Source organism: Mustela nivalis (genome assembly GCF_964662115.1).
Source record: "Mustela nivalis genome assembly, chromosome: 4".
Taxonomy (NCBI): Eukaryota; Metazoa; Chordata; class Mammalia; order Carnivora; family Mustelidae; genus Mustela; species Mustela nivalis.
This window is the reverse complement of record NC_139023.1, coordinates 90,206,720-90,230,497: the sequence shown is the minus strand read 5'-3', so window position 1 is coordinate 90,230,497 and position 23,778 is coordinate 90,206,720. Positions and strand designations below refer to the sequence as shown.

Sequence of the window (23,778 nt, the reverse complement as noted above, 5' to 3'; positions counted from 1 at the left end):
TGGGGATTGGCTGACTGACAGAAAATATTGTTGGCAACATGGACATGTCCTACGTTGAGTCTTCTGATCCATTTTTATACTTTTCCATCCTTCTTTGTTATCCTCCGAGTTGCTGGCTCTTTAGTTTCTATCCCTCTCATACTCACTTTGTGGGCCAGGTATCTGTCTACTATTATCTATCTACTAGTTATCATGGTAGAATCAATAAAGCAAAGTGAAAATCAACAAATGTTTATGGAGTGCCTACTCTATGCACTGCTTACAATAGCTAAAACACTTGGGGTTTTCACCATGGCACAAAACACAGTATACTTGAAACTTTACATTTCTTATTAATCTATCTGAAAGTCTGGAGTTTTTGTGTTTCTTTTAAGGAATAAAATAGAAAAGTGATCTTCAAAGGAAAAAAAAACCTAAAAAAGGTGAAATTCTTTTCTTAAAGTTCTAAATTTTTACATTTTTGTATGTTTGGTCCAAAATTAAGAAAACACGTGCACATGGAATGAGATCTTCATATTTCCTTCTAGGCATTTTATGGACAGTTTTTCATAAACCATAAAAATAAAAATGATAAAGTGTTTCTAAAACTTCAATTACATGCTTCGTACAAATAATGCTGAACCTAATTTCAGCACTTCGTTTTACAGAATTGTTGGATTTTCAATGCTTGAAGGGAAAATTGGATGACATTTAGGATGACATTCTATCAATACCATCTTACTGTTTAAGTTTGTTTTGTTATGGTAGCAATAATATACATGTTTTATTTCTAAAATCTTAAATATAAAATGCCCAGGAAAACTAAACAGTACAATGATTATATATTATCTTAAATCATATGTAATTTTATATTTCAAACTTGGACTTCCAATAGAGTTTTCTTTATTTTAATTCTCCTGTTAACATTGATTTAATACATTATTTCTAGAAAATAATATTTTTAGAGAAGATAAAATTTAGCTAAGTTAAAAGTCACGATGTTATGCTATAAAATTGGGTAAGAGACCATCTCACTGTAGACAAACTCTCTCTAGGATTTAATACTCTGAAATTCAGAATTGGTGCAATACTGGGGCACCTGGCTGGTTCCAGAAGAGCATGCAGCTCCTGATCTCAGGGCCATAAACTCGAGCCCCATGCTGGGGGTAGAGATTACTTAAATTAAAAAAAAAAAAAAATGGTGCAATATTCAAATGAGGAATCCACATACTTACCATCCCCCAAATTTCCTCCAGTTCACACAGGGTATTAACTGCATTCTTACTAGAATTACTTTTATTGAATTAGAATATTGTTTTTGAGTATTCCATCTACCACACACCCAAATATAAACAGTGTCTATTGATGAATTATTAATTTTGAGCGCTTCAATTTACATCTAAAGTTAAGGTCCCCAAGTTACCTCTCAAACACTTGAAAACAGTAATAGTCTGACAACTCACAGTGCCAAAGAAGTAAAAAAATCTCAATTGTTTTTAAAATGCTATTTTTTATATTACAATTCCATGATTTCCTTCTCTTAGCTTGTTTTAAATATGCAATCCTTTTTGATAAGTGGGAAAATAATGATCTCTTTGGATGAATAAGTGGTAATATGATTCTATTCCAAAAGTATATTTGGCCCAGACATAATGTTCTTCAGACAAATGAATAGTTAATAGATATATTACTGAAATTAGGACCAAAGACATTTATAATAATGATCACATATTTTATTAATAATTATCATCTTCAGCTTTTTAAATTTTAAAAATATACCTAGAATCCTAGAATTAAAGATTTTCAAGGGAATTGGAAAAATTAGTTGCCTGACCATATGCATGCATTTAACCACACAGGCTTCCAGGGGACTCCGATTATAATAATTTGTATAGTATTTAGAGTACTTCATCACCTGGAGTACCGATGCACTGTGCCTGAGTAGATCACTTCGTGATCCAAATACCTGCTATCTGGAGCCACGGGTATCCATGTCTAGCAAACATGTTCTATTTCCCCCAGCCACACACAATCACTCCTCACATAATCCCAGGAAGATCAGAAATCCCGCAGAAGAAAGGAGTACAAATGAAAAAGCAAAACTGAAAGTATGACTAAAGGGTGGAGTAAAATGTTCTATTTCTCCTTGGTATCATGTTAGGTTAGAGCAGTGAGTCATCATGATCTCACAGGTTAGAGTACAATGAGGAACCAACCACATACTTTGACAAACTTAAGTATACAATAAATACTGTGGGATTCAACAAGTTGTGTTATTTTATAATGTGAAGATTAAAGCTTCATAGTCTCAAAATAGAAGGATGCAAAAGGGTTGATGCAACTCTGAGATGATAAGTAAGGACCACCTGTGATGATTTTAACATCTATTCACCAAAAACTATGTGCTTCGATATATAATGGAGCCATGGTAGTCTTGGCAATTCTTTTTAATATCTCCCTCTATATTTTTCATTTATAATTATTCTGTCATCCTCAAAGGATGTTAAGATGTTAAGAACAGTCAGATGTTAAGTCGGTCAAGGACATGTAGTTGCTCTCTGCTTACAGAAGGATGTTTACCACAAATATTTCCAGACTGTTAGACGAACCAGTCACATTTTATCTGACTAGAGATGTAAAGAAATTTGGAATGGGGGAATAGTAAAGGACACAGATGGGTTTCTAGAGTAACAGGATATCTTAGAAAGATGGATGGGTTATTTACTCCAATAATCCTCTTAGGAACCCACTGAGAAACTAGAAAGATCTAGGTGAGTACAGAGCAATGAATGACTAGTGACCGACTGACAAGGCCTTGGGACTAAAGAAGAAATAAATCGTGGGGAGTGCAAGAGAGAGCTATTGTTTTGTTCCTTTTTTGTTGTTGTTGTTTTTTTTAAATTCCATCCCAAATCGTTCATTAGAATTTAAGGTGAATGAGAATCAGAGCAGGTGACCAAATCAGGGGGGAAATGGACACCGCACCTTCTTTATTCCATCTTTCAGATACATGTGATTTTAAAGATTTTTAGTGAGAAACTTAGGCTTCTATGTAAAGAATAATAACTTGAGGAATAGAAATTTTATAACCTTGGTGGAAAGACTCAAAAGTTTTTTCAGAGCATCACAGAAAACTGACTTAAAAAAAAGCCAAAGCTGAGAAATGCTTCCCATTCCAGACCAGTGGATAGAGGCGCAGTGGGGGTTGAATCATGGCTACTCCAACGCTGCGGCCAATCCTCACCCAGAGATAGTCTGTATCCATTGCCACCAGGGTAGCAGGTGATGCCAACATCCTCCTGATGGCTGCAGTCGTGCCTTCCCCACTGCCTCCGGGAACACTGAACCAAACTGGACTCCTTTCCTGAGCAGCTGACGTCATCCAACCATATGGGCCCTGTGCTTTCTTCAAAGTGGTTTGCAGAGGCTTGTTTGCCATATCTGTGGCAATAAAATAAACATTGTGCATAGAACTGCTATCTCTTGTTTCAAGGAAGCACAAATCATAAAACAAACAACCTGATTAACCATCATAACTCCAGAGGATAAGTGCTTGCTCTTTCTCTTATCTGAAGGACACAGTTCCAGGGCGCCTGGGTGGGTCAGTCAGTTAAGTGTCTGCCTTCAGCTCAGGTCATCTCAAGGTCCTGGGATTGAGCCCGCACTGGGCTCCCTCAGCGGGGAGTCTGCTTCTCCCTCTGCCTGCTGCCCCGCCCCGCCCCAGCTTGTGCTCTCTTTCACTCTCTTTCTCAAGTGAGTATGCACTCAAAAGAAACAAATCTTAAAATAAATAAATAAATAAAACTCTGAAAGACACAGTTCAAGAGCAGTGTTCACCTCATCACACATTTTAATCATCTTAACAATTTTTTATTGACTCAACAGGTACTTAATGGATAATTAATCCTTTTCCCCCATTCCATTCATTCTTGTGTTTTGGCTACAATTTAACTCACCAACCAGAGAGAATGCACAGCAAAGAAATGGACCTCCCATTCCTGACAATGGAAATAACACCATAAACCATAAAATTAGAACAGTTGTCTCGTATTGGCCTCTCAAGAGCCGCCTGAGCTCATCTGATTTCATCAGCTCCTCTAGACCTCTTTGGCATCATCTCTTCCAAAATAAAAACTGTGTGTAAAGTTCAGTGATTCCTCAAGCACTACCCCCAATTCATGATAAGACTTGGATTTCAGCTCACCAAAATCAGAATAATGGCGATGCTCTCTGCTTTTCATTGTTACAGAAATCTGATTTTTAAAACTGTATAAATTATATTGAGTTCCAATTGACTTTCTTTGTAACAATGCTCTACAAAAATTATAATAAATATATACATTGTGGAAACAGGAAAAAGTTGCAAAATTAAAAGTTGGTAACTAAATCACAATCTGTACTTTCATTCATCCTTCCCCCAATTTTGTTCTCGTTATTCTGCAAATTCCAAACCTCTAGAAATAACTGAGCTAAAAATTATTTAAGGTGTCTTTTGGTTCTAAGAGTCTATGTAATTAAACTCATACTCATAAAATTTTGTCAGTCACTTCCTTTACTGAAATATTTTTATTATTTCTACATAAAGAATATGAAGAAATCTTTCTCGCATTAATTTTCTCAGTTTCTTGTAATGCACTTGTATTACATTTAAGAAGATGAACATTTCAATAAATTAAAAACACTGGAACTTTTCATTACCTAAGATCTCCATTTTGGTAACTAATCAAATCTCAGCGAGAAAAAAAATTATCCTAAATCTCATACTGCTACCACTTTGAATTTACACCACTTTCCCACAAAATGCATCAGTCTGATTATTCTCTGTCCATATCAACTATATAACAGATAACAAGAAGTCATTTTACTTTGAGATTTCATTTGTACAAAGAAACCCAGAGTTCACCCCTTCCTTAGCTCAAAACATACTGTTTCAGAAATTCCTCTGAAAACCAAAAACTAAATCTGGCCCACGCTTATTCTACTCCTAACACAATCACTTAGAACTTTTAACAAATATTAGTGAGAACATTTTTAGAACCATTAAGGTGATATTCTGTATATATAAGAAAAACTGAATATATTTGTGAAACAATATTTTAAAAATATGGAGAAAAACTCACTCTATTGTTTTTATTAAGGCAAAATATAAATATAGCAACTAATAGTATTTATGAATCTTTCTAAATCTATAAAAATGGAATACAGTTCTCAGGCCTAACAGAGATTCACTCAAAGATGAAATGGCACTTATTAAATAATTCTTATTAATTAAACATTAATATTTATTTGGCTGGTATGTCATATCCGCTGACACAGTAATCACAACCACACTGCCCATGAAAATGCAAAATATTGGGCAATAACATGTATTTATATCTTCATGGTATCATTGTTTATAATAGGAAAAATTAAACTAACCCAAATATAAGTAAATTATGGTATGAACATTTAATGGACATTATGTTGTCATTAAAAATTATGACTGTAGTAATATAAAGGTAAGTAATATGGATAAAAAAGTACATACTGACTATCAGTATGAAACACATAAATTATTATAATAATGGTATAAGAATGGAAAAATTATGGGTAGTTTTTTAATTTTTATTTTCTAAGCTCTAGTATTTTATACTACTTTTACAAATTTAAAAATATGTTTAAACATTATAATACTTGGCTTGGATGAAAGTATATTTTTAAGGTTTAATGAATATTTTCAATTAGCTCTATCTCAAGCATGAAATGATTGTCAATTTTTTCAAGCTTGAGACAATTGATTCAAGCATGACCCAGAAATATGAAAAACAAGAAAGAATGGGCATTCATGGGCTTCATTCAAATAGCAGCTAAAAGGCATCATTTGCGGTTACTCTGGAATGCAGTATGTGTGTGACACGAAATCCACTGCTCAAAGTGTGATACTAGATTTTACGAGTCAGGTCAAGGGTGAGTTGGAAAGGTCATCTCATGACAAGAAGGCCATTTTTCTCAAATAAAAGTGATAATTATCATCACATTTGAGAAAGGGAGTAATGTAATACCAAAGCATGTGACACTGTACTTCCCTGAGATTTCAGACACGATGATGTCAGAACCAACACCATCTAATAGCAGTGATGCGTCCGAATAAAACCGAGCATTCAAAGCATACAGTCTTACTTGAATAGACACAAAGAAACCTAGGGGCACCTGGGTGGCTCAGTGGGTTAAGCCTCTGCCTTCAGCTCAGGTCATGATCAGGTCCTGGGATCAAGCCCCACATCGTTGGCCTCTCTGCTCAGCAGGAAGTCTGCTTCCCTCCCCCCATCCCACCTGCCTCTCTGCCTACTTGTGATCTCTCTCTCCCTGTCAAATAAATAAATAAAATCTTTTAAAAAAAGAAAGAAATCTAAAAGTCACCCATGGCTCTAACCAATTACTCAAGAAAGGTGGTGACAGGAAAGGTAATGAGATAAATAACAAGATATGGTTATTCATCATCACAGAAAATGTTACCGCTTTTTACTGAGGTTTTTTGTCCTTCCATATATAGAGAGGGGAATAGGTAGGTAGGTGGGTAGATAAATAGGTAGATAGATGACAGAGAACACGTATTGTTAGTATGACAGAAATTACAGGTAAGGATTACAAAATGAGAATTTTAAAAACATAATTTGGCATTTAGCCACATCACATCTTGAGCCTTACTTAAATCCCAGCTGTCGGCAAACCACGTATGTATTCAGCTCAGTCCAGCCATCATCACAGACAGTCCCCCACCGTCCCCGGTGATACACCTCAAGGCGGCCCTCGTGGCTGCCTTTACCACCTCCAAGTCGGATGACTCCATCTGTGGGAAGGAGGAGACACAGAAACTAAGAAAATCAATGCTCAAAAAAGGGGAGAAAAACATTTTAACTTCACTAGAATTATCACTTCTTCAGGTCTCTCTCAAGACCTTTTGTTAAACTTATTTTGGGACACTGCTCAATGATCTGAGGTCACTGGATTGTTTCTGAAGTATGACATAACCATATCCAACCTAAGAAAATATTCTTCTTATTTGTACTTGTATTTCCTGAGTAGAAAAATATATTCTGATATAATTCCAAAGTAGTTATTTGGATTTCCCCAGATTAAACAAATATTTTGGAAATTTCTTGTAGCTTTAGTCTTAGTAAGTAGGAGAAATATCAGTCATTTACATTTAAAAAATAAAAAAACAGTGATTTGGAAATAGTTCGAAATTGTAGCTGCAAATGAAAAAATTCTGAAATACAAAGACAGAAAAAGCTGTTCTGGTTAAAGTGTGATCTATCATGTCAATGCATTTATTATTCCTTAGGCATTCATAAATTATAAAAGCTAGAGTACATGTCTTGCTTTTGCTCTTTTATTGATAATACAGATCTGGATTTGAAGCTTATGAGTTCAATGAATAATTAATTGGCAGAGAACCCTATCAAAAGCTTCTAAGCAGATATACAATAAATTTATCCCCCAACAAGTAGATTTAAAAGCCTTTTCCAGCCAAAATAATACAAATACCCCAAATGAAACATATATATAGTCCTGGGTAAAGGTCATACTTTTCATGAACCTCTGGGATCTTTAAAATGAATGGTCTCTTAGTAACGCAATCACTTTTTCTTGTAACACTTTACAGCCTACAAAACACTGGTACACATTTTACCTCATTTGACCATCATAGTAACACTACAAGACTCTACTCCTTTGAAAGAGGAAGAAAAGGAGACCCAAGAAGATGATGTGCTCTGGCTTAAAATCTGGCATAAATGTTATATTTCTATTGTATTCTATTGTATATAAACATGTTATTCTAATAAAAACATCACATAGAGAACTATGTAAATAAAAAGGTATAACTTAAGCATTTCATGGGCCCTCCAAAGGTTTTATTTTGATTTTTTAAAGAGAGATTAAAACCCCCAATTTATTTCTTTAAGTTCTTTTTACCATAGAAACAATGGGTTTGCAATGACCTGACTTTCCTTCTATCCTTTTCCCTTTTCTTCCAAAAACATGTAACTACATACATACACATTCATTTTACTCAGACATGCCCTTCTTATAACACATGAGACATATCCAGACAAGTGTGCTACAGTCTGGAATAGTCAGAGAATTGAGCACAGCCAAGTTAACTTGGTTCCTTTATTAGTGTGCTTTAACCAAGAATCCCATCAATACAGTTCCACGAGCTATAAACACATTCCGAGAGTCAAGGTAGTTCAATAAATAAATGAACTTAAGTATATGCCTAATAATGTGACATTTATCATTGCACACTGATTTTGATTGTTAGGCATTATATATTACAAAAAATTATACTTTCTGTCTATCTTTTTAGACTATAAAAAAGTGAAAAATTTAGAAATACTTATGAACAAAGACATACCATGCTGATATACAATTTGTGTCAGTTGTTTGGTTTTGGGTTTTTGTGAGTTGTTTTGCTTTGTTTTTAGTTTCATTTGCAGAATTTACTGGTATGTTCATATAGTTATATTATCTAAATTGAGAAGAGAAGGTAAGCCCAGATGGTGCTAGGGGGAAGGGTTGATAGATTAATGGGGTGAAATGGGGTGAAACTCTTACCTGTTAGAGGGGTACAGGACACTCCAGCATCTTCCTTATGGTCACAGTTATGCTCTCCCCAGGAACTCTTTGGACATTGCTCAATAGAAAGCTCATTCCCAGTGCAGCGTACCTCATCCAACATGATTGGACCAGAGCCTTCCCCAAAATACGCCTGATTCCATGCTTTGGCAATGCCACTGAACAAACATAAGAAATCTGGATTAGACATCAAAAAGTCATCTGATATCATTTCTTTTGCCCCAGGAAAGGTAGAGCTATGATTAATCCATACTGCCCCTGACCAATTCACTCCACAGATTTTATGTGACTTGCTATACTTCTTTCCTGTTCCTTTGTTTGTCACTCTTTCTATTTTTGGCCATCACAAGACTGCTAATAATTACCCCTCAATACTCACTGCCCTTTTCTTCGTTAGTAACGGAACCTCAGATTTTTAGGAGGGCGATGGCTATCCTGAGTAAAGATTTCATTTCCCAGCCTCTTCCCCTTCCAGATGACTATGTTTGTCTTAAAATATACATACTATAAAATTGACCATTTTAACCATTTTTAAGTATACAGTTCAGGGGCACTAAGTACCTCCTCATTCTTGTACAACTATCACCAACACCCACCTCCAGAACTCTTTAGTTAGTCATCCCGAACTGGACCCATTTGAGATGACTAAGTTCTATCCAAAGATATTTAGGTGGAAGTGTTGTTGTGTATCACTTCCAGGAAGAATCCTTGTCCCACGTCTTCCTACCTGCTGATTCCAAGGCAGAAATGATGGCCAGAGTTTGAGAAGCTATACTGGTCCTGAGGTGCCATTCTAAGAATGAGAGAACTACAAGCAAGAAAAAACCCAAACCCAGGTGACTGTGGAACCACCAGACTAGCCCAGAGCTGACTACCTCTGGTCTCTACAAAGACAAACTCTTATCTTATTAAACCACTGTTACTTTCAGTACTCTGTTACTCAGAGCCAAACATATTCCTAATTAAATATCTCTCCACTCAAATTCATGTGCACTAAATTTACTTCTCCCTTAATTCAAAGTGATCTAGAATCTAGTGATTCTAGAACCCCAGATTTCACCACTGTCAAAATTAATAACTTCAGAAATTGCCATGTTAACCCCTTTTAGCCTTCTAATTTTTAGAGTAGAACATTTATATTTTCTTTTTGTTTTTCAGTGATGCTCCCTATTCAATATTCAATAATATTCCCATTATTTTGGTTGCCTTTTTCTCATACCATTATAACTACATTGAGAATATGCAACCAAAATATATTGAAGGAAAAAAAGAAAGTTTACTAAAATGATTATAATACTCAGCAATGGCCAAGTTTTGGATAGTAACTTCCTGGCCAAATTAGAACTTGTTTGACTAATTTTACTAGATATTACAAAAGTTTCTTTTAAGAGAACACATGTTTAAAACAAAGCCCAAAACATCTGAAACTTAAAACCTTTAACCATTAGAGCAAACACTCATTCCTTTATCACCTGAGCCACTTTCTGTTTAAAATTCAGAGTCTGGGGATGTCTGGGTGCTCAGTGGGTTAAGCCTCTGCCTTCGGCCCTGGTCATGATCTCAGGGTCCTGGGATTGGGCTCTCTGCTCAGCAGGGAGCCGGCTTTTCCCTCTCTCTCTCTGCCTGCCTCTCTGCCTACTTGTGATCTCTGTCAAATAAATAAATAAAAATCTAAAAAAAAATTAAAAATTAAAAAAAATGAAATTCAGACTTTGTAAGAGGAAGAATAAACGAAATGTTTATAAGAAGAGGTGTGAAGAAGGAAGGAAAAGAAAAATAGGGTAGCTTATGCAGGATATTTTCCTGGAGTTAAAATTTTTAAATTTGGAATCCTCACACTTAAATCTGATATCTGTAATACCGAGGACTCTGAGAAGTCTGCTCAAACAAATATTAAAGATTAATATCTAGTGTAAATCAGACAAATGTGAAAGAAAAAAATCCTAACGCAAATGATATTATCAAATAATTTTGTGAGTGAATTTGTTTTACAAGGAAAAAATGACAGAAAAAAGCCATTTCTACTCTTCCAGAAAGGAATCAATACTCAATTAGTAGGATTTTTTAAATGAAGTTTCCAGTTGTTTCAATGCGTACCTGTGTCATCAAAGAAGAGTGTAGTGGACATATATATAAGTGTTCATATATTACTGGTCATGTCAAAAAGCTTATTCTTTCCAAACAGAATCTTTGAGGAAGAAAAGATCTGGAAACAGGCCCTCAGGCTCAAATCTGGGCTCTATCTTTAACAAGCAAAACTGCCCTGGGGAAGTTATAAAAACCTTCCAAGCACAAAATGCTTCTTTTGAACACAGGGATGATAATCACTCCCTTGGAGGGTTATAAGAATTAAACTGATACAAAGTAAGAACTCAATAAACGTCGGTTCCTTTTCCCTCTGGCACTATCAGGAGCTTCCCCCTCACTACTGATGAAGGGCGTATTTTTCACTGCCAAGCAACTCATCTAAAACCATTTCGTGTTTAGTTTAAACAGACATCATATAGCTTTTGTTCTCCCGGCTCCCCAAGGTAGAGTCAGTGGAATGATGGGAAAGGGAGAATCAGTGAAAATCTCAACATGTTCTGGATTTAAGGTTATAAATGTGTTTTATTCATTTATTTACTTTAAATTTTTTTTAAGATTTTATTTATTTATTTGACAGAGAGAGATCACAAGTAGGCAGAGAGGCAGGCAGAGAGAGAGGGGGAAGCAGGCTCCCTTCTGAGCAGAGAGCTCGATGTGGGGCTCGATCCCAGGACCCTGGGATCATGACCTGAGCCAAAAGCAGAGGCCTTAACCCACTGAGCCACCCAGGTGCCCCTAAAATCATTTTTTAAAGAATATACTTGGGGCGCCTGGGTCGCTCAGTGGGTTAAAGCCTCTGCCTTCGGCTCAGGTCATGATCCTGGGGTCCTGGGATCGAGCCCCGCATCGAGCTTTCTGCTCAGTGGGGAGTCTGCTTCCTCCTCTCTCTCTCTCTCTGCCTGCCTCTCTGCCTACTTGTGACCCCTCTCTGTCAAATAAATAAATAAAATCTTAAAAAAAAAAAAAAGAATATACTTATGGGAGTAATTTAGTAGCCTATAAAATACCCAACAGATCTGTGTTGTTTTTTATTAAGGATTATGAGATGATGGCCCAGAAGATCATTAAGCTATGAGTTGCATCACTCAACTTGGGATTCCTGTGGCAGACACACAGATCCTCGGAGACCAACAATTTCAAGGGTTTCAGTGCACATAGGCATTTTACCAAAAACACTTGTAGTGGCCAGTGCAATTTTTTTTTTTCTAAAGACAGCACTTATGCTCCCAGAAAAGCATATTCTGTACCAAAATGATCTTGCAAAAGTAGTCTATAAGGCTGTGAATAAATTAACATGTCTTAAGTTGCCCCTAGTAGAATAAATATCCCCTTCCAAAAGACAATATTCTCAATACAACATTCAAACTAAACTGAACAAAGGAACGTGATACCCACTGGAAAGAAAACTCTGAAGTCGTGTATATTGGGACTTAGTTCCGGAATTTGGAAGCCTGAAAAACTGAAATGTACAGTGTTATTTACTAAGCTCGGTTCAAACCAGAAGTGAAGTGCTTACAGTTGCGTTCCTGAGACCTGCCACACCTTTGCGAGAAGGGAGAATCCAGGACAGGAGCAAAGTGCCCTTGCTGGTGGCTCCTAAGTGGAGAAGAGTGAACCACAACCCAAGGGATAAATTCAGCATACCTCCTGTGTTTATACAGTCCATGCTCTAAGAGGGGCTTTTACATTTTCTAAATGGTAGGCAGAAAAATCAAATCAGGAATGTAATTTTTGACAAGGGAAAATCCTATGAAATTCCAGTTTCACTGTCCAGAAATAAGGTTGGATTGGAACAAAGCCTCACTCATTCCCAGCTTAGCTGCTGTGGCCGCTTTTGCACCACAAAGGCACAGTTAAGTGGTTGCAAAGTCCAAAGTACTTACTATCTGGACCTTTACAGGAAAAGTTTGGTGACCTTTGCTCTAAAGGAAAGAGATTAATGAAAGCAAATATGGAAGCTGAATTAGAGAATAACTGAAAGTTGCTTAACAGAGGAGAGGGAGACAGAGGACTAATGCAGGTCATGGGGAAGCCAGAAGGGACAGCTTTGGAGAAAGGACGATTAACAGTCTTCTTGGCTCTTTGCCCTGGGATAAATGCCAGGAAAGAAAAAGATCCTATGGAAGAACATTTCAATGGGTACAATTCACTGAGCCAGGATTAAGTGGTATAAGGAATATGGGAGAATATAAAATTTGATCCCAAACTCATAACAGAAACAAACAATAAATTCCAGATGGTTTAAAAGTCTAAATACTGGAAGGAAGGAAGGAAAGATGGAAGGAAGGAAGGAAGGAAGGAGTTAAGGGGTTGAGAAGGGAGGGTTAAGAAGTTATTGAAATAAAATAAAGAACACAATAAAAGAACAATACCACCTTGGGACAAAGAGGATTTCCTGAGCAAGGTAAGATACGCAGAAGTCAGAAAAAAACTAAAAAAGTTTAATTTAACCACATATAAATTTAAGCTCCTGTATAGCAAAATATACCATAATCAGAGTCAAAAGGCAAACCAACAGGCAGGAAGAAATATTTGTAATATGTGACAGCAATTAAAAAAACCTCCTAAAAATTAATAATAATAATATTATAATTACATTATAATGAAAGACAAAACAACAAAGCATTTTTAAAAAATAGGGACATGGAGACAATGAGGCTATTCACAGAAGAAATATCATGGCCACTGGGCATATAAGATGCTAAATGTTACAAAGGTCAAATTAACACAGCAAAAATACATTCTTAGCTAACATATTTTTAGAGATTTAAAAGATTAGTATCGTTTTTTTTGGTACAATATTTAGGTTAAAAGTTTAACAACTAAAGACCTTTTATTACCCAACAGCCCCCTCCCCCCTTTCTTCTCCCCCCAAAAAACACCCTAAAATAATGATTAGCTGGGAGTGACTCAGGATTGGCTGGGTGGAGTAACCGATACATACTATATTCCAAATATGTTAAAGATCATGTGATAGAGATCCTAGGAAAAAGCAAAAGGCCTGATTAATTGCCTCTGAACTGTGTCCCTTCCTTAAGGGAGAACACAAGATGGAAGAGCAGCAGCCCCATAATCAGGACTCTGAGAAAAGTCATCTATGTTAAGATACACTCTTAAAACACTACTTGGGTTTTTTATGATCTTTCTTATAGGTTTCCATATTTCCCACTGTTTATAAACATTTTAATGATCACAAAAGTATTTAATTGAAACAAACTAATCAGAAAAACACAGAACTAATCACAACAACAGCAACAAAAATGCTAACTAAGAAACTAGGATGCAACACAAACTAGGTTTTCTGGCTCCCTTTCGAGTTTATTAAAATTAAGAAGATACTTATACACACATTCCTTCAGCCACTAGTATTTCCCGGTGCCCTGGACTGTGCTGGCTTTCAGGGGATACCAAAGAAACTCATGACTCTGCCTTTAAAGAAAGTCTGTGATATTAGGGAAAGCAACATAAAACTCAGAGATTGTTGGTGTGCCTGGGTGGCTCAGTTGGTTGAGTGTCTGACTCTTGGTTTCAGCTCAGGTCACAATCTCAAGGTGGTGAGACAGAGTCCCACATCAGGCTCCATGCCCAACTTAAGGTAATCACTCATCATTTCTCTGCCCTTCCTCACCTCTCAAAAAAACAAAAACAAAAGCCAACCTCACGGATTGTTAAAGTCCAAAAAAGCCATGGGAATTCAACAGTTATGTGCTCATTGTCCCTCATTTATGAAAATTATTCCCCTACCCTCCCTGGCAGTTCATTTGTAATAAAGTCCCAGTATTGCCCATTTTCTTACTCTCTAGCCACAAAATAAATTTGTTGGAATAGGGGTGCTCTGAAATAATACACTGATTTATTAAGTGATTTTCTGTAAGTCTATTTGACCTATATCTATAACAGCAATGCCCAATAAACACTGAATTGATTCTATGTCTGATCCTCATCCAAAACATTCTTAAACCTATTTGACTACTCTGATTGTATTTGTATAAAGTTTGTTTTCATGGTAAAAGCCCAAATAAACAGCATCATCTGACTAATTCAAGCACCAGACTAAGTTACTACTTTGAACAGACACAGAATATAGTTAGGCAATTCTATTGTGCAAGGTAATTGTTCGTTAGATTATAAAAGATTAGTCCTTTAACTACAAATTTCAGTGTGTGACAGAACTTATGAATGAAAAAATTCATTGTTAATGATCGATATCCTAGATTTCTCTCTGGAGAACAATCCCCTGTATTTCCAGTAGTGATACTGGATGCACACGGAATGCTTACTGTAGGCCAACACTGGTCTACCAGGTTTATGTGTATTAACTCATTTAATCCTCCCTACAACCCTATATTCTGATCCCCAATTTACAGAAGAGGAAACGAAGGCCCAGAAATTAGATAATTTGCCCAGCATTATACCACCACTTCTGGTGAAGCTTGTCTGGCTACACAGCTAACTCTGAAGCACTTGGCTATATAAAGTCTCAGGGGGGCATTTTAAGGGGGGGCGGGGGAACCTCAAATACAGTCTATTAGCATTTTCTCCCTACAGTGAACTTTTATCTCTTGACTTCTCTATTTCTCTCAGCCCTATATTTGTATTTATTCTTATTAACCCCTGGCTTTTTGGCAAATAGTAGAACATGAAAAAAAATTCTACACTGGGAAATCTTAAGATTCTGGTTGTTGGGGTGCCTGGGTAGCTCGGTTGGTTGAGCGTCCGACTCTTGATCTCATTTTGATATCAGATCAGGTCTCGATCTCAGAGTTGGGAGTTCAAGCCCCGTGCTGGGCTCCATGCTGGCCATGGAGTCTACTTTAAAAAAAAAAAAAAAGAGGATTTTGGTTCTCACTTAACAGTATGACTTTAGGGCTTTGGGTAATCTTAGAGGGCCTAATTTCCTCTTCTTTTACACAAGGTCTTCAGGTTCTCTTTAGGATAAAAATCTATAAAATACAAAAAAAATTAATGAACAGTAAGATTAAAAAAAAGCAAAGAAGTATTTTTTAAAAAGCAATCTGTATCACATTTTTATTCTAACCACTCAATAAAGTAGTTTTGTATGATAATTTTATAGCCAAAAAAAAAAAACCTAAGAAAGATGTGTTTACAATTTTTTAAATTCCTATGTAAGTTATGGCATATCCACACAATAAAATATGATGTTCTAGTTCTAAACTATGTTTTTAAGAGTTTTGAAAGACAAGGGAAAAGTCTTTATTTTAACTGCACAAAAGGAACCCTGATTAAAACGTCTCCACCTGGGGTGCCTGGGTGGCTCAGTGGGTTAAGCCTCTGCCTTCAGCTCGGGTCATGCTCTCGGAGTCCTAGGATCAAGCCCCTCATGGGCTCTCTGCTCAGCAGGGAGCCTGCTTCTCTCTCTCTCTCTCTCTCTCTCTCTCTCTCTGTCTGCCTCTCTGCCTACTTGTGATCTCTCTCTGTCAATAAAATAAATAAAATCTTTAAAAAAAAAAAAAGTCTCCACCTGGAATGCAAGCTGGTATAGCCACTCTGGAAAACAGTATGGAGGTTCTTCAAGAAGCTAAAAATAGAGCTACCCTACAACCCAGTAATTGCACTACTAGGAATTTACCCCAGAGATACAGACGTAGTGATCCAAAGGGGCACATGCACTCCAATGTTCATAGCAGCAATGTCCACAAGAGCCAAACTGTGGAAAAAGCCTAGATGTCCATCAACAAATGAATGGATAAAAGATGTGGTATACACACACACACACAATGGAAGACTACTCAGCCATCAGAAGGGATGAAATCTTATCCTTTATAATGACATGGTTAGAACATGCTCGCTCATCCTTATGCTGAGCGAGAAAGAAAGACAATTATCATATGGATTCACTCATACAAGGAATATAAGGGTACAGATGATCATAGCAGAAAGGAGTTAAAAATGGAATGGGAAGAAATCAGAGAGGGAGATAAACCATAAGAGACTCTTAACTATAAGAAAGAAACAGGGTTTTGGAGGGTAGGTGGGTGGAGGGATGGGTAACTGGTTGATGGGCATTAAGGAGGGCACCTGATGTGATGAGCACTGGGTGTTACATGCAACTGATGAATTACTGAACTCTACATCTGAAACTAATGATGTTCTGTATGTTGGCTAATTGAAATTAAATAAAAATAAATAAATAAAGTGTTTCTACTTGAAACTTCACTGTGTACATGCACATTCTCAAGACAATTTTCTAACATCTGGCTGCTTCGTTTCCTGCTCCTAATCTTTCTCCAAGTTCTGGGTTACTCAAATTTGACTATCAAAAATACAGTCATTTCTTTTGTGTTTAGGAAGCTTGCCAGCTACCAAAATCCACAGACACCATTAAAAGATGAAAGCCATGGGACGCCTGGGTGGCTCAGTGGGTTAAAGCCTCTGCCTTCGGCTCTGGTCATGATGCCAGGGTCCTGGGATCGAGCCCCATGTCGGGCTCTCTGCTCAGCGGGGAGCCTGCTTCCTCTCTCTCTGCCTGCCTCTCTGCCTACTTGTAATCCCTGTCTGTCAAATAAATAAATAAAATCTTTAAAAAAAAAAAAAAAAAGAAGAAGAAAAAAAAAAAGAAAGCCAACAAATCAGCATCTCACGAAGAAACTGTAACCACCACTCCAGGGAGGCATGATGTCATTTCCCTTTGGAAATTCAACAAACAAATAACGAGATGAAATCTGCTTAGGGAAAAAAAAAATCATAAATCAAGACAAGCAACAAAATTATGCTGTTATCAACCATGTGCCACTAAAAACTATTTCATCTGAAAGTGCTGTGCTACTAAATAAGCAAACAAATTATAAAGGAGGAGCAGGTGCAGAATATTGCTTTAATGCAAACTTAGGAGAGAACTATAAAATCAAGTGAAAGAAAGGCAAAAACGAACAATATCAGCTCAGAGCATCAGAGTGCTGACAATAAAAACAAATGTCTACCAAGCTGAATCATTGGTTGTTGCGTAGGCTTGTGGAGGACTTTTGCCGCCTTGTATATCTGCAGGTATTTTTCCTTTCAATTACTTTTCCAAACATGTATTTCCTCATTCAAAAGATAGCAATAAGCTAATGCTCGAGAAAGATGTAAATACTTGGCCTTCACATGTGTTCGACATTAATATAGTCTTCCTGGTGATTTCATCTCTATATCTTTTCTCTGTAATAGACTATTGTTTGTCAACATGGTCCATGTTCAGGGCACCTGGGTGGCTCAGTGGGTTAAGCTTCTGCCTTCGGCTCAGGTCATGATCTCAGGGTCCTGGGATCAAGCCACCCATTGGGCTCTCCTTTCAGCAGGGAGCCTGCTTCCCCCTCTCTCTCTGCCTGCCTCTCTGCCTACTTGTCATCTCTCCCTGTCCAATAAATAAATTTTTTTTTTTTTAAAAAAAGGCCTATGTTTAAGAACTGTTTAAGTGAAGAAATCTTTGGCTCGCAAGAAAGAATTTCACATTACAACAAATTTTTAGAATCACTTCTATAATTATAAATATAATCAATATTCACAGTGTATCTCCAGGATACTCTAAATTTTCTAGGCAAACCTGCGTTTTCCCCTACAGAAATATATGAAGATTAAAAAACGCCTTACAGCTTAAGTTTAGAGTAATCCATACAGCAGCTAGTAATGTTAAATACACTATTACTCCACCCTTCAAGTTCTTCACTTGATCTTAGCCAAAAGGTCGAGATGCGATCCACCCTTCAAGTTCTTAATATTTTTGGCAAAGACATAGGTTTCTTAGTAACTAACATGAAAATCAATTAGCACCACATAATTGATCACCAGTAAATATACATATACACACCCTAGAATGTTTTAAAAATATGAAATTCATAGATACAGCTAACTAAATGGAAGTTCTGAATAGAGAACTAGTGTTGGATAATCTACCACCAAATACTCAGTTTATTTTGAATGTTAAAAACATCTTTCAACTATAATTTGACTGACCTTGAGAGCCAATGTGTACTATATACTTATTAAGTGTGCTAACTGCTCTAGAACCTGGGTTAGACAACAGTCCCTATATATCAAGAAATACGTTATAGGGAATTGGACGAAGAGATACTCTGTAACTTTTCTCATCTCCAGAAGTAGGACACAGATCCAGGTTGTTCTGAGTACAGGGCACATGATAACTTTATGCTGTGTTCATTTTAACAGCAACACCTGGAAATTTGAGGAAGATTAGTATTGAAATCGATACCCCCTCAGAACATTTTGAAAATCTAGTCTCAAAACGAATGCTTAATAAGAATTTTTCTCAAAAGGAATGGTTGGCCTTATTTCTAACCCACCCAAAGAAAATGATCATAATGGTAATTTCACACCACTGATAATTATAAGCTCCAGAGACACTGGATTTGCCATGCGGGTCCTGTCCTATACCTGAACTCTGAAATAGCCATTAGGTCGCAGAATCAGTTACGGAGGAAATGTAACTTTACAGTGAAGGGTCAGGCTAATGCCAGCTTAACCCAGTGCTCAAGCTTAGCCCCATCAGTGGTAAGACCCTAAGACACATCACCTGTGATAAATCCTGGCCAAAATACCTGCTTTGATCTAATCAAACATTTGCATCTAGCCTCCAATGTCAGGAATTACAAGAGCCAGAGGAGTAAACTAAATGATACCAGTAGGAAGAAATGAGACAAATCCAGGAGGAAAGGACATTCTCAAGAACAAACGTCTCTCCCTTCCACAAGTCAGTGTCATGAATAACAAGAGGCTGTTCTAGATTCAAAAGAGACTTCAGGTATACAACATCCAGATGCACTGCATGATCCTGGACTAAATTCTTCTTAAGACAGTCCATCTGCCAGGGACACTGTGGGGGCCACTACAGGAAACTCACTGTGTTGGGGTATTAGAAAATGTTAAGAATGATCACCCATGAGGCACCTCAGTGGCTCATTCAATTAAGCATCTGATTTCTGCGCAGGTCATGATCTCGAGATTGTGATATCCAGCTCCAAGTAGGACTCCACACTGGGTGTGACATCTGTTTAAGATTCTCTTTCTCTCCCACTGCCCCTCCCCCACCACTTGCACATACACACACACACTCTCTCTCTCTCTAAAAAAACAGTGGTAATTACCAATGATATTGGTTGTGATAATGTTAATTTGGCCAAGTAGCACCATGCTCTTATTTTTAAGAGAAATATACTGAAGTATTTAGAGATAGAATGTTAAAATGTCAATATTTCACGTTAAATTGTTTCATTATAAATACAGAGTTTTGAAGGGGGGGCAGTTGCAAAAACAATCACAAAACAAATAAGTATAAATGGTATAAGGTTCAAAAATCATGCTTCAGTGTCAAGGATTATGCTTAATTGAAAAGAAAGAAAGAAGTGAACAGTAAGCTTTGATCTAAAGAGGCCAACCTATCACCACCACCTGCAAAAAGCTAAAGGAAGAAATTTACAAATTTAAAGTAAAATATCAACTTCAAAAAGAGCCCCTAATTTTATCTTGTTTTTTTTTAAGATTTATGTATCTATTTTATAGAGAGAGTGTCGGGCCAGAGAGGGGAGGGGCAGAGAGAGGAGGAATCTCAAGCAGACTCCACGCTTAGCACAAGGCCCATGGAGGGGCTTCATCTTACAACCCTGAGATCATGACCTGAGACAAAATCAGGAGTTGGACACTCAACCAACCAAGCCAGCCAGGCACTCCAATCTCCTAATATGATTTTAGAGAAACTTTTAGGCGTGTTATACCAATGTTCAGAATCACTAAAGAAAGGGATTAAAGACTAAAATTACAGCATACTATTCCAGAATAGGACTTAGGACAGCATGAAATGTTCATTTTCATACCGCTGTTTTTATTACACATGCTTCATTTCCACATCCTATGTGGGAATTATTTCCTTTGCACATTAATAAACATCTTCTCTTCTAAGCACATACCTAACAAATCAGAAAGCAAAGTCAAAAGTTGAGATAATACTTGGAGGCAGAAGCTGAACTTCAGTTAAACCCTAAGAGCAGATGACTTCAGTAAGTCTTTGCTACCGACAGTGCTGGTGATTACCTGGGAATAATATAAATGCAAATAACGAATAGAAGTAAAAGGGTGACATTTTCAGGGATATAAAAGCAATTGAATCCAGATACAAACAGGCTAGACCTCTAGGTACACAAAAATTCTCTTCGGGGAGCCTACAACCTAGCACAAAGATCGCAAGGTGGCTTTTTCTATTTGCTTGAGGAACTGGACAATTTAAACACACAGCCACCTGCCTCTGCGTGTGGGAAGAAGAGATTCCAAAATTGAAACGAAGTAAGAATAAAAACAAACCTCAGGCCCAGCTGCCTGCAGATCACCTCTGCGTCTGCTTCATCCCACTGGTCATCACAGACGGTCCCCCAATGACCAGCATGGTAGACTTCCACTCGGCCTTCCCGCGCACTGCTCCCACCCACGAGGCGTATGGCGGGGAACGTCGGGCCTGTGCCGGGTGAAATCAGAAACAAATTACACCTATACATTTGAACTGAATGATGAGATTAGATATATTCTATTTATCTGCCATTCTCAATAATTGAGTCATATTTATTAAACCACCTCAGGGATTTGCACGTACACGCACACACTTCTAGTATGTATTACAGTATTCTTGACCAATTAAAATACTCTAAATTGGGTGTGCATGGCTGGCTCAGTCAGTAGAGCATGCAACTCTTGATCTCCGGGTTGTGAGTAGTGAGAGCCTTACGTTGGGGGTAGAGTTTACTTAATAATAAAAAAAAAAAGTTTTCAATAAAAATTATTTCAAAAAATACTCCAAATTGAATGACGTCCATACAAATAGCTCCTAAGAGGAAGTAGTCCAAATTCACTTTTCCTCCAACAACCTCAGAAGCCAGAAAAGACACACTCAAAACTATAGTTTATTGGAAACGCATTTGATTTTTATGGTATTGTAGTGGGGACACTAATTTTTTTATGCACAGTAACTTGAGCATTACCAACATGTAATTCTTAAAAACGGCACTTATGTCTGTAACATCCTTGTCTTCGGTACAGAAATATTTCTGTATTTGTAGAAATCAAGTTAACATCTAACTCATTATACAAGGTAGTGATCATGGCCAATACCTACAAAAAACAAGATTGGAGAATTCACTTGGGTATGAATCGGCTCATATTCATTTTCTAAGAACTACCAAAGGCTTCCCGTTGCAAACTCCTTATTACGGTCCACAGTGCCCTGAGCTAGCCCTTGTTAGTGTCCTGAACATCCCTCTCTACACCTGGCTTCCTTCACCGGGCTATACCTACGACACCCTCTTCCTTCTGTCTCTTAAACACTCAAGGGTGTTTCCCACCATAGGGTTTGTACGCTTCCGGTTCCTTCTACTTGAAAAGTGTTCCCGCAGGTCTTCCTCTGCCTTCATCACTCTCATCATTCAGTTCTCAACCCTGAATTGCCCTTTGTTTAAGAGGCCTCCCCTGGTCTTCCTAACCAACACAGCACACAAAGTTACTTTCTACTACATTGCCTTCCAAATATTTATTTTATCTAAGACTGTCATTGATTCATTGATTTCCACATTGTCTATCTCCTAACAGCTAGAACTCACGACAGAGACCGTGCCTTTCTCTTTCACCTGTGTATCTTAGGTACCCAGCATACAGAAGGCATGTAATAGATATTTGTTGACTGACTGGACTGATAAGTGACAGCCAGAAGCCTAGAAAGAATATTCCAAACAAGAAAAAATACTTAGTAATATTCATTCACTCAATTCTGTTTAATAGATACTAGGCAACAAGGGGCATTTTTTTTTAAGATTTTTTATTTATTTGACAGAGAGAGATCACAAGTAGGCAGAGAGGCAAGCAGAGAGAGAGAGAGGGAGGAGGAAGCAGGCTCCCTGCCTAGCGGAGAGCCCAACGGGACTTGATCCCAGGACCCTGAGATCATGACCTGAGTGGAAGGCAGAGGCTTAACCCACTGAGCCACTCAGGCAGCCCCACAGGGGCAATTAAAGGAGCACTAGACAGACCCTATCATCAGGAAGTTTGCCACCTAAGGACATGGTCAAAATGAGCACAGAGAAGATGATCAAGACCCTGCGGGGGCTCAGAAGCAAGGGAGCTTGTTTACCACTGGAGGTAGCCTGGAATCCCTTCTGAAGGAGCTAGTATCTGAAGAGGGCCAAGGTGGATGGATGGGATTTCAGAAGTCAGAGACGGGGTAAGAGCAGTTCAGCAAAATGAACAGTATGAGCAAATGTACAGAAGCACAAAGTTGAATGTGTTTGGGAAATAGCAAGACAGTGTAATTTTTCTGGAATAAAGGATGTAATAGGGTAAAAGTGTCAGAACAGGCTGGGCCCCTATTCAGAAATTTAATTGCAGCTTTTGCCAAATGCTAACCATTTATCCACATGAAATATGCTTCTAATTCCCCCACAGTGTAAGCAGTTGTCAGTAAATGGTATTGGGATATTCATATTTATATTCAAACATCATACCTCAATTTTGAATCAGAAATTCAGGTTAGTGAATATTTACATACACTCATATGCTGATCTTCATAATTTAGCTTATTTACGTAAGTCAACTAGTATTTACAATTTATAAAAAGGATAAAGATAGTTTTAATAAACATAAGTGTTCTCAGCATTATATATTAGCTCCTTATAATTAATTGATGCTGAGTGGTCTGAAAAATATATTTGCATGTTATGTTTATTTTTCCTTTAAAAAGCTTGGAAAATATAGAAACAATGGGAAAATGTATTAGTTTCTTAAATTATTATATTCTCCCCTGCCTCTCTTCCCCCTCCCACTATGGTAAGATTAGAGAAAACAGAAAAAAAAATTTTTTTTAAGACTTTATTTTTTGACACATGGAGAGAGAGAGAGAGCACAAGCAGGGGGAGCTGCAGAGGGAAAAGGAGAAGCAGGCTCCCCACTCAGCAGGGAGCTCAATCCCAGGGATCATGACCTGAGCCAAAGGCAGACACTTTTTTTTTTTTTTTTTAAGATTTTATTTATTTTTTTGACAGAGAGAGATCACAAGTAGGCAGAGAGGCAGGTAGAGGGGGGGGGGGGGAAGCAGGCTCCCCA

At 37.4% G+C, this 23,778-nt stretch overlaps 1 protein-coding gene across 2 annotated transcripts in view; it reads right to left on the bottom strand.

Annotated features, from left to right (window-relative positions):
* The window catches only part of PRSS12 (serine protease 12), a 76,354-nt gene that overhangs the window by 32,288 nt on the left and 20,288 nt on the right, over nucleotides 1-23,778 (bottom strand). For both annotated transcript variants that reach the window (XM_082727393.1, XM_082727392.1), the window contains exons 4-7: nucleotides 20,998-21,148; nucleotides 8,578-8,756; nucleotides 6,667-6,808; nucleotides 3,224-3,420 (exon numbers count right to left, since the gene is read on the bottom strand). In XM_082727393.1, coding sequence (XP_082583519.1) covers nucleotides 3,224-3,420; nucleotides 6,667-6,808; nucleotides 8,578-8,756; nucleotides 20,998-21,148 — 669 coding nt within the window. The remainder of the gene's footprint in view (nucleotides 1-3,223; nucleotides 3,421-6,666; nucleotides 6,809-8,577; nucleotides 8,757-20,997; nucleotides 21,149-23,778) is intronic.